The sequence below is a fragment of the Polyodon spathula genome, chromosome 3 (genome assembly GCF_017654505.1).
Source record: "Polyodon spathula isolate WHYD16114869_AA chromosome 3, ASM1765450v1, whole genome shotgun sequence".
NCBI lineage: Eukaryota > Metazoa > Chordata > Actinopteri > Acipenseriformes > Polyodontidae > Polyodon > Polyodon spathula.
The window spans coordinates 51,803,987-51,821,965 of NC_054536.1; the positions used below are offsets into that span (position 1 = coordinate 51,803,987).

Genomic DNA, 17,979 nt, shown 5'->3' on the forward strand with positions numbered 1-17,979 from the left:
AGGAAGTCCCTCCCACCTCATGCTGAAGAGGGACATCCTCACAGTAGCATATCACCATTTTCTTTAGAAATCGAAGGATAATGGTTGTCATTCTTTTCAGGGAACCAGGGTTATGGTAATAACCTAACTTTCCCTTTCAAGTAGAATGACAACCATTACCGTACCAAAGCTGTCGTGGCTCCAGATTACCGACAGTACAGCCTCACGGCTATAGCTTCAGAGCCCTCATGACACCTAAGGGCATGCCACCTGCAACACCCTAGAGCCCAGAGAGGGCCTCGCTCAGTTTGCAACATCAAGGCAGTAAAAACGTGCAAATGTCTGACTACCTGTCCATGTAGCAGCATTGCAAAGCTCATCCAAGGAGGCGCCATGAAAGAGAGCCCACAAAGTCTTGGCCTCTGGTAGAATGGGCCATAATGTCCCCTGGCATGGGGGAATCCGTCTGTTCATATGCCAAGCGTATGGTATCTGCCACCCAGTGCGCTAGACGTTGATTTGATAGGGCTTGACCTCTGGAGCGGGACCCAGGGTAGACAAACAGTTGGTTGGACTGTCTCCGGGACGCTGTCCTGTCCAGGTAACAGCGCAGAGCCCACAGAGTCTACGGTCCTCCTCTGACTCGTGCGGGGGAGGTCTGAAAGTTTTCAAAACCACTGGTTGGTTAATGTGGAATGATGAGACCACCTTTGGCAAAAAGGCTGGGTTTGTTCTTACTGTTACCCTCGACTCATTTCCATTTCGATGGACAGTGCATGAAGCTCACTTACTCTTCAGACTTAATGGCTAATAAAAACGCCTCTTTGAGGGAAACAGGGCGCACCTCTGCTGAGGCCATGGGCTCAAATGGGGGACCTGTAAGGATCCCAAGCTCCAGATCCCACTTAGGGACCATGCTTTTCATTGGAGGACGGAGCCTCTGAGCCGCTTTAAGAAATTGCATTACCAGGAAGTTTGCCCCAGGGGACACAGAGTCAGTTTTATCATGGCACACCGATATTGCTGCCAGGTAGACTTTCAGAGTAGATGCAGATTTTCCCGCATCAAACAGGTGTTGCAAGAAGGTTAGGATTGTCTCAATATGGCAGGTCACAGGATTGTGACCCTCAGCAATGCACCAGTCTTGGAAAACCTTCCATTTATATGAATACTGGGCTCTAGTGCTAGGCGCCCTAGCAGACTGTAGTGTCTCTACCACTGCATCCTGCAAACCTCGTCTGGATAGATGGCTCTGTTCAACGGCCAGACCCAGAGTTGGAGCTGGGCTGGGTTCGGGTGCCATAATAACCACTCCTCTTGGCTCAGGAGGTCCTTGCGGAGTGGGAGCTGCCACGGTTGGCCCAACAATATGTTGGAGAGGAGAGCAACCCAGGGGTGCCTCGGCCATCAGGGTGCAACCAGCAAAACCTGGGCTCTCTCCACACTGATCCTCTCTAGTGTCAGTGGTAATAACGGTAGCGGAGGGAACGCATACAATAGCCCCTGTGGCCAGGGGTGAGCTAGCGTGTCTACTCCCAGGGGGCACCCGTCTCTCCATAGAGAACCATAGGGGGCAATGAGTGGACGAAGCGAAGAGGTTGACTTACAAAACTGTACAAAACCTCTCCCAAATATGTTTCACAACATGAGGGTGCGAAAAATTTGAATTGTAGCACGTAACCTTGTCTCATTGTCGATAGCACCCAGGAGTCCTGGGTGCAGCCTTGCCATGGGTTGTGTCCGTTGGTCAGTCCGGTTGTGAGGGGGTGTGACAGGCTGGTGAGTGGATAGAGGCCCAGAGACAGTCTGCAGTTCAAAAAAATACTAATTTTGTTATAAATAACACAAAATAAAAGTGCACAAGGGCAAAATAAAGGGATTTAAACACAAAAAAAACCAATACAAAAAACAAACTTACAAAAATAAAGGTTTCCAGGCTGGGCAATGCCTTCACTGGATGTTGAATTCACAAATCACAAAAACCACAAACACCAACCTGCTTCCTCAGCTCCCTCCTCCTCAATGGGAAGCAGATGCCTCCTTTTATGTTAGGTGGCTGGGCGCTGATTGATCGTTAATTAACCTAATCAACACCAGCCACCTGAACATAATAAACCCAGGCAGGTAGGGGAAATTAACCCCATCCCTGCCAATTTAAAAAAGGGCAGAGCTTTGCTCTGCCACACACCTCCCCCCATGTACAACGTACACCGGCCGCAATCGGCCAACTCCCCCCTTCCCCCCCACCTCCCCCCAAGAGTCCAGTTATGTCCCTTGGGTGGGCTGTTATGGTGGGTGGTGGTGGGTGGGGTTGATGTCGGAGCCCCCAAGCCTTCTTTGGTTGAGGGGGCCTCGGATCTCCAAGGTAGTACGACGACGACGGCCCGGCTCCCTCTGGTGGCGGAGGCGGCGACGGCGGCCCGGCTCCCTCTGGTGGCGGAGGCGGCGACGGCGGCCCGGCTCCCTCTGGTGGCGGAGGCGGCGACGGCGGCCCGGCTCCCTCTGGTGGCGGAGGCGGCCCGGCTCCCTCTGGTGGCGGAGGCGGCGGCCCGGCTCCCTCTGGTGGCGGAGGCGGCGACGGCGGCCCGGCTCCCTCTGGTGGCGGAGGCGGCGACGGCGGCCCGGCTCCCTCTGGTGGCGGAGGCGGACGGCGGCCCGGCTCCCTCTGGTGGCGGAGGCGGCGGCCGGCTCCCTCTGGTGGCGGAGGCGGCGGCCGGCTCCCTCTGGTGGCGGAGGCGGCGACGGCCGGCTCCCTCTGGTGGCGGAGGCGGCGACGGCGGCCCGACTCCGGCTGGTCCCGGAGGTGGCGGAGGCGGCGACGGCGGCCCGGCTCCCTCTGGTGGCGGAGGCGGCGGCGGCGGCGGCCCGGCTCCCTCTGGTGGCGGAGGCGGCGGAGGCGGCCCGGCTCCCTCTGGTGGCGGAGGCGGCGGCGGCGGCGGAGGCGGCGGCGGCGGCCCGGCTCCCTCTGGTGGCAGCGGCGGAGGCGGCGGCGGCGGCAGCGGACCCTCGGGAACCCTAGAAAACAAAAGCGGACCCTCAGCAACCCTAGAAAACAAAAAGGAGACACCCAGCCCCAGCGATGCGGAGCAGCAGGCAACCCCAGGCGATGCGGATGCGTCATCCCTGAGCAGAGCGGGTGTGGCATCCCTGAGCGGTGCAAGGCAGGCATCCTTGGTCGGTGCAAGGCAGGCATCCTTGGGCCATAGCTCCTCCCCTCTGGGCTCTGAGAGCGGCGGCTTCTCCCCTCTGGGCTCTGGGAGCGGCGGCTCCTCCCCTCTGGGCTCTGGGAGCGGCGGCAGCTCCTCCCTCTCTGGCTCTGGGATGATGGCAGCTCCTCCCTCTCTGGCTCTGGGGACGACGGTATCTCCTCCCTCTGGCTCTGGGGACGACGGCAGCTCCTCCCTCTCTGGCTTGGGGACGATGGCTCCTCCTCCCTCTCTGGCTCTGGGGACGGCAGCATCTCCTCCCTCTCTGGCTCTCGGGACGGCGGCTTCTCCTCCCTCTCTGGCTCTCGGGACAGCAGCTCCACCCTCTTTATTGGCGTGACTGGGGCATCTCCCATGTCTACTGCCAGGTAATTAACCACCATGAGGTCAACCTCTGGGAAGGATGTCGGGTGGTGTTGTTCCTCCCACTGTTCCCACCTCTCCCCATCTCGACGCCACAGCGTGTTGATAACTATATATCCTCCTCACACTGGGCACACCAGTTTGCCGGTGGCACGTCTGGGCAGGATCGCCAACGATGGTCCTCTTTCCCGCACCCGGAACACTAGGGGAGGAGGCTGGCCGGGTCCTCCAGCGGTGGCTGCAGCAGCTTACATTTCTTCGGCTGCTGCTTTTCCTGCCTTTGCCGCTGTCTTCTCTTCTTTCCCATAATCCAAAAAAATAAATAATAATAATAATTCTCCTAAAAATTAAAAAAATAAATAAAATAAAATAAAATACTGCTCTGAGCCTCTAGGTGGCGCTATCCCGCTTCTGACACCATATGTGACAGGCTGGTGAGTGGATAGAGGCCCAGAGACAGTCTGCAGTTCAAAAAAAATACTAATTTTATTATAAATAACACAAAATAAAAGTGCACAAGGGCAAAATAAAGGGATTTAAACACACAAAAAAACAATACAAAAAACAAACTTACAAAAATAAAGGTTACCAGGCTGGGCAATGCCTTCACTGGATGTAGAATTCACAAATCACAAAAATCACAAATCACAAACCTGCTTCCTCAGCTCCCTCCTCCTCAATGGGAAGCAGAGGCCTCCTTTTATGTCAGGTGGCTGGGCGCTGATTGATCGTTAATTAACCTAATCAACTAATCCACCCCAGCCACCTGAACATAATAAACCCAGGCAGGTAGGGGAAATTAACCCCATCCCTGCCAATTTAAAAAGGGGCAGAGCTTTGCTCTGCCACAGGGGGGTTGGTGGCAGCCCCGGTCTCCAGCCAGAGAACTGGTTACCCCTGGCCGGCAGTGGTCCCTTGCCATCGGCTTTTTTTCTGCCTGCTTGTTTGTTCTGGGGTGGGGGGCGGCGTTCAGGCCCAGTTGCCCCTGCAGGCTGTGAAGGCCACCTTGGGCGCTGGCGGTAGGCAGGAAGGCGCGAGAATTTCGAAGGGACCTCTCAAGGCTCACACAAATGGTCGCTCCGAATGTCTGCCCCAGTGTAATGGGAGCATCTGGTAGCACTACCTTCTCCATCAACGACCTTGGCCTGGGTTAGCCAGATGCTTCTGTGAGCGGTTACCAGCACCACTAGAGACCTGCCTGATGCCTGACCTAACTCCCCCATTAGGTCTGTCATCACTCTTATTATCGCCAGTAGCTCCCCTGTTTCCGCCTCCGTTGCCTGCTCCTGCAGCCTCTCAGCCAGCTGTGTGTGATACAGGACCAGTGTAGCCACTACATTGGCCACCCTGGCTGATAGTGCCGCTGATGCATACACCTTTTTCAGCATTGGGTCAGTCATTCTGCACGGCTTGAACGGGCAGGTCGGGTCTTTGTCCCCTCTGGTGAAGGTAGATGCCTGCACCAGTACTGTGACCGTGTCCCCGATAGTGGGAAACGTGCCTAGGCCTGCTTCTAGGGCCTCTGCTGTTCTAGAGGCAGAGGGGGCAGACGTTGGGTTGCTCCAGGAAGAGCGAACCAGCTCGAGAAAATCCTGGCAGACGGGGAGGGCATGTTGTGGGTGCCCTTTCTGCTTTAAGAAACGGTTCCCCTTTCCTTCCTGTTCTGCCACCAGGGAACGTCCGTGACAACAGCTGCATGCTGCATTAGGACCTGGAACTTACATGTGGCAGGGGCGGTATGGAGCCCCCTGCTGTGGCCTGCCCAACTAACGTGGCGGGGTCAGACACATACGACTTTGAGGCTGTAAAAGACAGCTCGTCTGTTGAATAAATTGAGTCAGTAAAAACAATCGATCTGCACTGAAAATGTTGGTATGTGACTAGTAGGGTCAGGAAGTTTTGTGACCCCTGATATATACTATGGTAGGTAAGTAAGACAAATCGTAAAAGCATATTATACCACAGTTCTGTTTTATATGGTACTCGTAGCCTGTGCTGGACTACCAATGCTGAACTAACTCACAGCTGTTTTTTTCTGTTGTATTCAGAAAAAATGTCTTGTTCAAATAAATTAGCACTTTTGTACACTCTTTTATAGTTTTTCTTAATACTGCTGATGTGATTCTCCTGGCGAACAAAGACGCGTACTGTGTGACTATGTGTTTGTGTGTAAATTGAAAACAAACCTACCCAATTTTATGACAGTGACCTCTTTCTACAGGTCACATTTATTCGACTTGAAGGGTAATACAATATTTAACTATCTTCCGGCTAATAAACTAGGAAGGAAGCATACATGAAGGGTGGCTGAGGGGCACTACTATTTCAACAGAGTGGATAAAGTTAAAGCATCACATGCTTGGAAAAAGTATATAATAGGGTTTAAGGCTGTTGCGTACAAGGCTGGTGTTGGCTTAATTGAAACCAGGCTTTATCTTCTATAGATTTCATTGTCAGTATAGAGAGCCCCTTAGTGACGTGGTTAATGTTGAACTCAGTGTGCATAATTGGTCAAACATACACACTTGTTAGGCCTCATTTACAGTACTGTAAGTATTTTTTGTTCCTGAAGAGGTCTGACTATATTAAGTCATGTCGAAGCAAAGTCATTATAGACCGAGTCATATAAATCATACTCGTATGATTCGTAATGGCTAGAGGCATCACTAATAGTCATAACTAATTTATACACCCCATTAATATTGAATCTAAAGTAGATTGCGTATGTATTAAAACCCAAGACATTTAGGAGAAGCTTATTGTCGACCAAGGTGTCCTCAGCATCACCACAACAGTTCAAAAAGGATTTTAATGCAATGAAACAAGGTCAACATTCAACAAAGTGATAACATGCAGCTGCTCAAAAGTTCAACACACAATTGTCAAAAGTAGTTTGGTAAAATTTGATAATTTTCTGTAATATGTGATATCAGACTTCGAGCTTCAACATATTAAAAGCTATCTGTTCGAAAACAAGGGATGAACTCAAGCACACATGACAATGGGGTTTAACTGCAGAATAACTAACCTGAAGCTGCATCCACACTGAACGCGAGTGAATAATTTAAAAGTCACTGCCGTTTCTTTTTCTTTTTTTTTTTTTTTTTGTTGCGCGACTGGAATGAAACTGACCAATCAGAAGCAAGGTTAACACCCTTGACACACATCAAACACACGCCTCAAAAGAAGTCACCTCTCAAAAGAGAAAAGTTAATTTACGAGGTGCAGCAGTGCTTGCAGGTGGTGCATTGAGCAGCACTGAGACATTTTCTTTCCGCTTATGCAAGTTACATAAAAATACGTTTATTAATAAGCAAAAATATACATACAGTCTACATAGCCAGCATTTAAATGAATGCTGGCTTTTAAAAATGACACAAAAAAGGTCCAGTAAAACTGAACATGTGACCTCATTTTAAGCAGTTTTTTTTTTTTTGGTTGGTTTGTTTTTATGATAAATTGTTCCGTGGCACAAATAGGTGGTAGGAACGTCTTTATATATGCATGAAGTGGAGATTCACCAAATAAACAAAAATATTATTGAGGTCCTGCTATTCTATACATTGTAAAACAAATCCAGCAACACATTTGTATTCTATGTGTCACATCCCAACATTACCAAGCTCATACATAGTTTTGAAGATTATGAGCCATGTTTATAAAGCATTTTCTGTCAAGTTCACCGGACTGTTTTTAAAAGTAAAAACTAAATAAAAGTAAATAATACAAGGTAAGTGGTGACCTGTGCATAATAACACAGATAATAATAATAATAATAATAATAATAATAATAATAATAATAATAATAATAATATAACACTATGTAACACAATTTTTGTTCCTGGGTAGTAAGTGTTATTTCCTAATTGCTTATGCCTCAAAAGTATAGAAAATGGCTATTATTCCCCACAAACTTTGCTTTTGTGACCGGGACTGTGATATTTCCAAATATCACTATTTCCAATGGGAAAACGAGCAAATGTGTGTCTTTTCGTTCACATAAAGTCAGAAAAAAAACAACATATGAATCCAAATTAACATGTATTTATACTGAAGTAATACAAAAATGACTACAAAAGATTTAGAAGTGAGTAGTTTTTGGAGATTTACGATTATACTGTAAATAACACTTACTACCCAGGAACAAAAAAAAAAAAATTAAAAAATTGTTACACGGTGTAAATAATAATAATAATAATAATAATAATAATAATAATAATAATAATAATAATAATAATAAAGGTAGTGATTATCTAGTGCTTGCCAACAACAACAACAATGTAATAATAATAATAACAATAATAATAATGTTGCACTTCAAAATACTTAAAAAGTTCTTAAGCAAAAAAGGGTCAAATAAGGAATTTATAAAGAAACGATTGAGATTGCAGTAAGTTGTATATGCAAATGTATAACAATAAAATAATTTTGTTGAAAATTGACATTCAAAGACTTTGCACACGTCGCTCTGTGCAGTGTGGAGTAAATTTCCAAAGGAAACTGTTGTGTCGAAGGAGGAAGTTATAATTATACCTCTGTTTTTTTTGTCAAGGATTATAGAGTTAAATTAGGAAGCTCCCCTCACTTCTTCTACCATAAGCCCTGAAAGCAGTCTATCTTAGCAGATGTGCTGCTATGCAGCAATGGCCAAAGGTTGAGCATCACCATATGTAATTAACTCATTTTGGTTCATAAAGTCGAATAAAACCTGCTGAATAATGTTGTGTTAACATATTGCATTGCATACCACTTTGTAGTTTGCCATAAACTAAATGGAAAACTGACAAAAATGGAAAAATGTGACATTTCAAAATCTAACATGAAATACTAGTACTATTATGGCTTCTGGAAGACTTTTGCGATATCATTTTGTAGCTTCTTTGATTACATGGTGTTATATAAAAGATATGCATTATGTTATATGTTAAATCCTAATATTCTAGGTCATGCTAAACCATAGCCATGCAATGTTCACTCAATTCGCTGGAGTGCCTCGCATTACAATTGAGTTTAGTTCAGCTCAGCTGGGGAATGAAAACACCCCCACCTACATGACATTGCCAGTGATTGTCAACTGCAGGACTGTTTCCAGTCTCTAAACAAGCAGATGCTAACTTTACAGATGCTGGCACGTAAAAAAAGATCCTGTATTAATTAATTAATAAATTACTGCTGGGACAAATATCCGAATATTCAAACTAATATTTTTTTACATGGATTCAGATACAAAAATCAGATGTCCATAATCACTACAAATGACCAAAATACCTTGCACTTATTTACTGTCTAACCAAAATTTGCGCAACAGTTTTAAAAAATGGTGAATGAAAAAGAGCTTGTTATATGTGAGATCAATATATATATATATATATATATATATATATATATATATATATATATATATACCACATACACACACACACACACACACACACACACACACACACACACACACACACAGGGCTAACTAATGTCACTGTTTAATAAAACGAACCCAGTGGATTTAATTTTAATTTTTTTTTTTTAACTTGTTGGTTGATATCCCTTATCCTGTTATTACTTCTTAGTTAATTTCTTCAAAATTCATAAGAATGCAGTGAAAAGCCAGGGTGCAAGCATACATATTTATGAACAAACCAGTTAGAGTAACACGTTGAATTAGTCTTTTAACTGTAGCGGTACCGTGGTGGAATTAGCTTTTATTTTCAAAACAGCTTGGTTGTGGTTGTAACCTTATGATTTATAAGGTCATACAATGCAGGATTCAATGATAGTGTGGCAGGTTCTAAAAAGCTGTGTGCTATTATATATTTTTTGTTGTGACTTTCTGTTATGTGGAATGTAATAAACGAGAACCAAAACGGTGAGTTTTTTCCTCTTCACTTTACAAGACCATTTCCACGTTTGTTTTATTTTAAGTGTTTAAAATTAAATTTCAGTTTTCGTTTGCTTGTTCAGCTACAAAAACGCACAAGAAAACCTCATGTTATTACTTTATGAAAACGCGTCTGGCCACTGTTTACAGTGAAGAAACAGAAATGGCAAGGAATGAAGAAAATAAATAAAATGCTGCGTCAACTTTATGTACTATTTATTTCGGGAATAAACAAAACAACGTTTACCTTGAAATTGTATTGGGCATCCTTTGTTTTGTAGTTAATGCACTGGGGTCAAGTAAGTCCTACACAACTTATTCTTTACTCCTGGGATATTTTTCTATTTTATGTGTTACATATTGTACAGCCTTGCTGTAAAATAAACGCACACACGCAGGCCACAGCCACACCCCCTGCCACTGCTGCTATGCTGTCTCTGCCTATGTTCAGAGCAATATAATGGCTTTTATTACTTTTTGAAAAACTGAGTGGATGTTTAAATTATGAGCGAATATCTGAACATGAAAATCCATGTTTGTCTCAGCACTAAAATAAAGCAATCATGTCTTAGATTTCTAAGCACATTCTTGTCAGGATTTGTAGCTGTATATCGTTTATTTTATTTAAGATCTTTATTATTCTTTTGGATTTATGAAGTGACCTGCTGCATAAAATGTATAAAGTAGAATTATATGATTAGCATACACATTCACTAGCTGTCTAACCATAACTACTGCTAAAGTTGGGAATGCATATAATGGTTTTTATTTGTATTTCTGGTTTTATAAAGGTCATTAACTCTGTATCTACTGAATACATAGTAATGACTTGCTTTTTTAAAATAAACATTGGTTACTATCAATTATATAACCTTTTAGCCAAGAATTTTTAAATTACAAATGTTTAACTGAAAACAATGCTAACCACAAATATCTGAGTGGGATGATAGTTATCTGCATGATACGTTTAAAAGAAAAGCGATATATACTGTAGACTCAAAGTGAGCATATGTCCCATGGTGTAAGGTTGCAGTGGGCCCCAATCCTCAGAGACTGCCAGGAGGGCCTGTCTTCGTGCTGAGCCATTAAATCAGATCCATATGATCAATGGGTTTTTATAAGCCAAAAGGATTGCCCAGTGAATCCAGGCTACGTTCCCTCTACTAAGACACTCATTTAGTTAGCCACTGTGGCTAAAGTTAGTTAACATTTTTAGCAACACTAGAAAAACTTAACAATACTATAAACAGGTTATAAACATACTGTTTCAGCAAGGCAGAAACACGTGTACTTTATTTTATAACAAGTAGTTATTTCAATGCCAGACCCTACCCTTTACAATACACACAAACAGTATATTTAAAGTGCACTATAACTCTGATTCCAGTTTAATCAATACCAAACTGGGGCTCCCGAGTGGCACATCCAGCAAAGGCATGCAGGATGGAGTGCAGGATGCGGCCTATAGCCTGGAGGTCACCAGTTTGAATCAAGGCTATTCCACTGCTGACTGTGGACAGGAGTTCCCAGGGGGTGGCGCACAATTGCTCAAGCGCCACCTGTAGGAGGACCTAGGTCGGGCAGGATGTCCTCGGCTCACCAGTGACCCCTGTAGACTGGCCAATTGAGGTGGCCGGCCCACAGAGTGAAAAGAAACAGACAGCTGACAGCACGTTTTGGAGGAGAGCGTGTGTTCGTCTTCACCACTCCCAAGTAAGCAGCAGTGAGCCGGGTTGAAATAAAAATAATTGGACATTTCAAATTGGGGAGTAAAACAATAATAAATAAATAAATGCCAAACTTAGTCCCATGTGAAACATCATTACAGATTTCCTAAATTCTGATTAGGTTTGCAGAGATATTCATATACTGCATAATCCTTTGCTTATTTTTTTTTCTTTCCACTACAAAATGGTAAAGAGAAATTGTGTCAGTAGACAGTGCTATTAGTGTATGTTAATATTAATGCCTCCCTGACTAACCGCAGGTCTAGTTACACAGGCATGTACTAATATAGTAGGATTGTACAGCCACGATTGTGTTTAAAAAAAAAAAAAAAACTTTTTTACAGTGTTCTTTCACTTAGGACTACTGACAGTAATATTGCACCAATTCTGACATTAAAACTCAATAAATGAATCCTTCTTATAAAATAATAAATGTAATTATTATTTTATTCAGTTGTTCCTCTTTGGAATCCACTATTACTATTTACAAAATATATTTCAGCATATTTAAAGAGATAGCAAACAGTGGGAAAAAAGACAAAACTTAGCTATGATCTTTCGAAGCTGCATGTTTAGCTTGCCGTCTGTGAAAATGTTCTTTCGGGACCAGAGGGTATGTTTGAAACCGCGACTGCTTCACCCCCCCTTTGACTATCACAGTAATATTGGGTGACTGGTATTCCTTGGGCTACATGATTCTAATAATTTGTCCGTACTATTTATTTCTTTATTTATTTTTTTAAAACAAAACAAAACAAAAAATTCCATTTGGATGTTGTGTTTTTTTTTGTTTTTTTTTTAATAATTACAACCTCTGTCCTCCTGCCAAACACAATGTTTGTGGTCAAGCTAAAGGGCTTTCATTGGGCGAAATGAAATCAAGCTAAACAGCCTGTATTGGTTCATCTACCAGCACACGCTGAAAGGAATCATGCTGGCAGTCTTACACTAGTACATTTTTCAAAGCCTTTGCCACCGTGGCGAACTTGGTGAAAAATAGTTGAGCCACAAGAGAAGAGGGTGTCTTATTAAATTACTTCTGAAATCAGTAAAGCTCTATGTAAGGTAGTTTACTAGATTGACACTATGAATTAACCATCCTTCAACATGTTCTTTGTCATGCTTTACCATACTACTTTTTTTTTTTTTTACAATGGAAATCTTTGCTTTACAACACATTGCTATGCTTTAAGCATGCTATACAGCAGTAAACATTTTTATTGTTTGGTACTTTAATAGCATACAGCATACCCTAAGCTGGTTTCACAGATCACGATTAGCACTAATTTAGGACCTTACCAAAGGTAACACTAGGTAGTCCTACATCAGAGCTTATCCAGGTCTTTCTGTAAGTGTTATATTTTCCTGTAGCTTAAATCTAAGATGGTTTCCCACCAGGCTTGTGGTTACATGCTTTGTGTTGTTCTTTTTTCTCTTTGCTTTAAGAGTCTCTGGTGTGGTGGTTGTGATCCTTGATTAATGGGGCAGTCCTCAGTGCAGTGGATTAATACCCATGGTTCTTAATGTATTTTCTTTATTGCTTAACAGCCAGCAGGCAACCATGCCACCCAGCTCTTCCTTGGTTTGAAGGAGATAACTGGAAACTTCCTGTGTTTGCGTTCTGTGTCAAAGCAGCTGCCATTTGTCTTTCATTTCTGCCAGGTTCATTACAGGGTAGCCCCACAATTCAAAGTCTGAAGTCCTTCCTAGGCCTACAGGCTTACATGACGAGAGCTGTTAGAGTTGCTTTTTTTGTGGTCTGCATCTTGGCCAGTTTTGTGTTCCACTCCTAGTTATCTGTTTATATCTTGGTTAGTGCAGGAACTAGGGCATCTAATTTCTATAAAAGCAGATTTAGATGTAAACCCATCACCAACACTAAACACCTTGGAGCTAAGTCTATGTATAAGATTACACAAAACAAAGTTGGGAAATGTATTATATTTTAATTTGTAAAGCCCAATAAGTAGCCTGTACAAAAATAAATTAACTGAAAAAGAAATGAAAGTGGAGTAGCAAATTGTTTGGAATGGCATGACACATCCAAATCTAAATTTAAAAAGGCTTTTTTTCTGAACAAAATCCAAGACTTGTTGTAAAACAATAATGTCTATACTACACCATTCTTACCTTTTCTTCTTTTTTTCACCACCTGCAGAAAAGGGGGATACAGGCTTCCCAACAATGCCAAGAGCACCAGTTCATCCTGTCCCTCCCAAACTACATGAGCCAGTCCCTCCCAGACAACGTGTGCCGGTCATCTCCAGGCCACCTGTTCTAGTGACCACAAGGCCACGTGTGCCAATCACCTCAAAGCCACGTGTGCCCATAGTTCCAAGACAGCATGAGGTGGTGATGGAGACTGGGGAAGCAGGCCCTCCAGGGACAGTTCTAAAGAAAGTGGCCGTTCTCCCTGAAGGCACTGGTGGATTCATGCCAGACTTCAAAGGGTTTGCAGGAGCACCAGGTAAGTGGAAAAATTGAGCTACATTTTGGTTCAATGTTGATAAAGTGTGCTAGCATTATTTAATAAGACTCCAAAGAAAAAGTACACACTTTAACAATAAAAACACATGAAATAACTTACTCTAGGTGCAGATAGGATAAGTGTGTTTATTGTTATGAGTATTGTAGTTTATTCAGTTATATATTGTTAAAATTGGTTTATTCCTCTCAGGAAAAAAGCCTTTTTTTGCCACAAAATAGGACCACTACTGCATATTAAAGCTCCACACACATTCAAACCAACTAAGCATAAGAACACTAAAAATGTGTATTCCCTCATGTGGTATAAAGTTGTAAAGCACTGGTTTCTTGACTTGGCCTCAGTATTTCAATTAGTGAAAGAAAGGTTTTCCTTGACCGTTCTTAATATACTGTTTTATATAACTAACTACTAAAGATAAATCAATCTCATTGGTCCAACCTGTGCAAATAAGTCACCAAACCAGCATGGCTTGGACCTTTCAGTACCAGTTCACATGACAAGCAAATCATTTTGAGAGCTGGTATGGGACCAGGCCCCCTATTTGAAATTCTACAGCACACTTAAGGGTGTTCAGCTATAATGCAAGATCCTCATGTCTCTGCTTTTGAAAAACATTGCTAGGCTTGCACCACATTTGAATACACAGCAGTGGTATGGCTTTCTTATTTCTTTCTTCATATTATTATAAGTTTAATCAACTCTCTTTTTTCCCCCATAGGTTATCTTCTTACTCCCACGTCTTATAAGCCTAATATTGTTCCAGGTAAATTTGTATTTTCTAGTTCATTTGATTCAGCATTTCCCCTTGATTCATAATGGTTAATAACTTTGATAAATTCTTTATTTTTTCATAGGCCGTCCTCCTCTTAAGCCGTCATCTTTTAACCCTAATGTAATTCCAGGTAAAGTCTGAAGTGTTTTTACCTCTGCTGCTGTCCTACTAAACTGTTGAAGCACTGCACTGTAGTTTGATATGTATTACTAAAGCAGATACCCCTACCTTAATTAAAAAATAAACAAAGCTGCAGGTTATAAAAAAAGGACCCTGGGGCAGAATCTCCCAGATAGAAAAAAAAGTTAAGCCTGAGTTATTATAATGCTGTGCCTTCAGCAGAATCAGGCAAGGTCCTGACATAACAGAACTGCAGGGGTTAAGAAAGATAATTAAACAATGCTAAAAAAAAAAAAAGACATTTACAACTACTCGATATGTATTTATGTTCTATTCATTGAAGAACATGCACTGCAGTGTATTGGATGTCTCTTGAATGAACATGCTCTCTCCATTTGCAGTCAGCAGCTTTGACATAGCAGAGCCTTTCTCCTTTTCTGCGGGTCTCACTCGGAAGCCGTTCCCTGGGGACGTGGGAGTGATCCGCTTCAACAAGGTCCTTGTGAATGATGGAGGCCATTACAACCCACAAACAGGTAACAGCTGAAGAGAAAAGGGGTTCATTGTAACAGTGAAAAACACATGTGGAATGAAGGCTGTATGTGAAGTTTCCAGTTGTCTTTGCTAAGCTAACAGTGTGAAGGTTGAAGTACATCACTCATAGGACTGTGTTGACTGCTTACTTTGAATAGGACAGGATTTATTTCTCAGCCTATTTAAAGTTAAAATAGTAGTTTAAGGTTGGAGAAAATGCTGGAGATGTATAGTTGTTTTAGGTACCATTGGTGTGCTTGATTTAGAACAAACTATGACAAAGATGACACTTGTTTGTTTCACACATGTTCTCAAAAGAGCTAATATAACTTCTCTAAGAGAGTGAAAACTTGTGGAGTGATGTTTACCTATCAAGATGTCCTGCAAGAGGCTTTAGATATAAACATCCTATGGTCATGGAAGCACAGGCAGTTGAAACAATGTATCAGAAGGAACACTTTTACACTACAGTTGCCATTCCATTATCAAATCAAGTATTACACTGAAATCAAGAAAGAGCTTCAGTTAATAAGATCAGTTTTCTAATAAGAAAGGAAACACTGCTGGTTATTGCTATTTTCTGATATGTTAAATTATATAACTGAATATTTATCTGTTGAGCTTGACTTTTCCCGTTAAGATTCTCTGATCGATTGCACTTAACTTACTTTGTTTGAACCCATGGTAGCTTTTAACTCCAGGATGTTTAATTGTGTATGTTTTTATAATAATAATAATAATAATAATAATAATAATAAAAAATGTAACCCTTCTAATACAAAAAAAATGCAAGGCATATCTAACTTTCTTTTAGGCTCAAACTTACTATAGTGCAGAATGTATGTATGTGAACAATTTTTCAAGGGAAATACTAAACACAGAGCACATGTTTATCCAAAATGTACAGATAATAGCTAGCTGCCATGGTTTGCTTTTTTTGAAGTTGATCATAATCACTGTGTTGTTTTACTTTGCATATCCACAATTGAGAATTATTATTTTGCTGAATCTTTTTTTTGTGCAAGTAAATTGTTATGTGCAGATTGTTGAACCATCATGTAACAAAAAAAAAAGAAAAAATGCGATACACCAGTTTGCTTGTCACAAGTCATGCAACACCCACTTCAGTACGCTACAAAAATAATTCTAGGAACAATACATTTAATACTTTTTTTAATGGTGTGTGTCACCAGCAAATTAATTCTCATACAATATAAAATAATACATAACATAATTGATTACTGCAATCACTCGTAGTCCTGAATTTTAATTATTGCTGTACACTGTCGACTTTTGTCAACTTTGGGAAATGCATTGTTAAGAAATCAATTTATTACTTCTCGGTTGAATAAATACACACAAAAAATGAAACATCAAATGAGAAGTGGGATGTTTATTTATTTGCAGGGCTTACTGTTGGTGTGCATACACATTTGTTTTTACTATTAGGCAACGTTTTAGCTGATTGTTGTCAATTTATGTTAGAATTCCTGGCAGATTCTCCTCATGTATTTTTTCCATGCACCGACTCAACCTCTATGGTTAATTTATATAATATCACCATAACTGTTTTCATTTGGGCTGTGGCATGCTGTATTTATCCATCTCTTCAGCAAAAGCTTATATTTTTCGCCCCTATTTTGCCATTTTTATAGCTGCTTTTGGCTACCACTGTACTTGCTTAGGATTGTTACAATTAAGATACAAACTCTTGTTTATTGCAGGTATCCTCACTGCCCCCTATAGGGGTCGGTACCTGATCAGTGCAGTTCTAGTACCAGAGCGGGATGAACGTGTAGAAGCTGTACTGTCCGTTTCACACGAGAGTGTTATTCATCTGGACACATCTGGCTACAGAAAGGAACTGCTTGAATACAACAAGCCCAGTCTAGGGCAGCAGACCTGTGGCGGCACCGGCATGTTCAATGTGATTCTCAGTCTGAAACAGGGGGATGAAGTGAGTATTGTAGTAACAGCAGGCAAACTAGCCTACACACAGTCAAATGAAATCATCTCCACTTTCAGTGGAGTGTTTCTCTATCCACCTCCCTCCAGCAAATAACCCTTAAGCAGAAAACTCTGGACTAAAGCTTTTAGTTTTAAAAAAAAAAAAAAAAATGCTAAGAATGTTTTTCAGAGTCATAATATATTTCTATATAACCTATATCTGTATGTGTCTTTCTCTTTACCACTTGCTCCTGTTTTGCCAAAGCACACAGATTGTTTACATGTTAAAAATTAGCTGAAAAGTTTTGTTGCCATGTTAATGACAATGGATTGTAAGCAACCACATAGTTTCCAAAAACTGCTGTACTACTTAAATGCTGTATACTTGTTTTGAATGTCATACATACTGCATTTGGATGAGACCACTTGGATGCAAAGCAGCAGCTTCTAAATTGCAGAGTGTTGACTGTTTAAAATCAAGGGCTTTCCATGGAAGGGACAACTCTTGTGAGCTGAAGCAGCATGTGTATCACTTCAAAATAAAGACATGTATGTTTCTTACAAGGAATGTTCAAAGAAATGTATTGACTATCCTGATTTCAAAGAAATGCATAAATGCAAGCTGCCAATGTTTCACTCTGTTACAAATGTACTATAAAATCGATTTTAATAAAAAAATCAATAGCTATTTCCAAAGGGGCAGCCATATTTGATATTTATTGTAAATTATACATGTCAGTATTGTTTGATGTATTTCCAAAACTACATAAACCCCCCCTTTTTGTTTTCCAAATTTGGTTGATGTATTGTGGGGGGGGGGGGGGGGGGGGGGGGAGGTTTGTATCCCTACAAGCATTATAAATTATAGTGAAAATCATGTCACTAATATAGTATTACAGCATATATATATATAGATATATTATATATAATAGATATATATGTGATATATATATCATATATATATATAT

At 41.7% G+C, this 17,979-nt stretch overlaps 1 protein-coding gene across 1 annotated transcript in view; it reads left to right on the forward strand.

The window, feature by feature from the left end:
• Positions 1-17,761, forward strand: part of LOC121313158 (EMILIN-2-like) — a 53,750-nt gene extending 35,989 nt beyond the window's left edge. Inside the window, exons 5-9 of the mRNA XM_041245387.1 lie at positions 13,309-13,617; positions 14,357-14,401; positions 14,493-14,540; positions 14,932-15,066; positions 16,789-17,761. Coding sequence (XP_041101321.1) covers positions 13,309-13,617; positions 14,357-14,401; positions 14,493-14,540; positions 14,932-15,066; positions 16,789-17,126 — 875 coding nt within the window. The 3' untranslated portion in view covers positions 17,127-17,761. The remainder of the gene's footprint in view (positions 1-13,308; positions 13,618-14,356; positions 14,402-14,492; positions 14,541-14,931; positions 15,067-16,788) is intronic.
• The last annotated feature ends 218 nt before the right edge of the window (positions 17,762-17,979 follow it).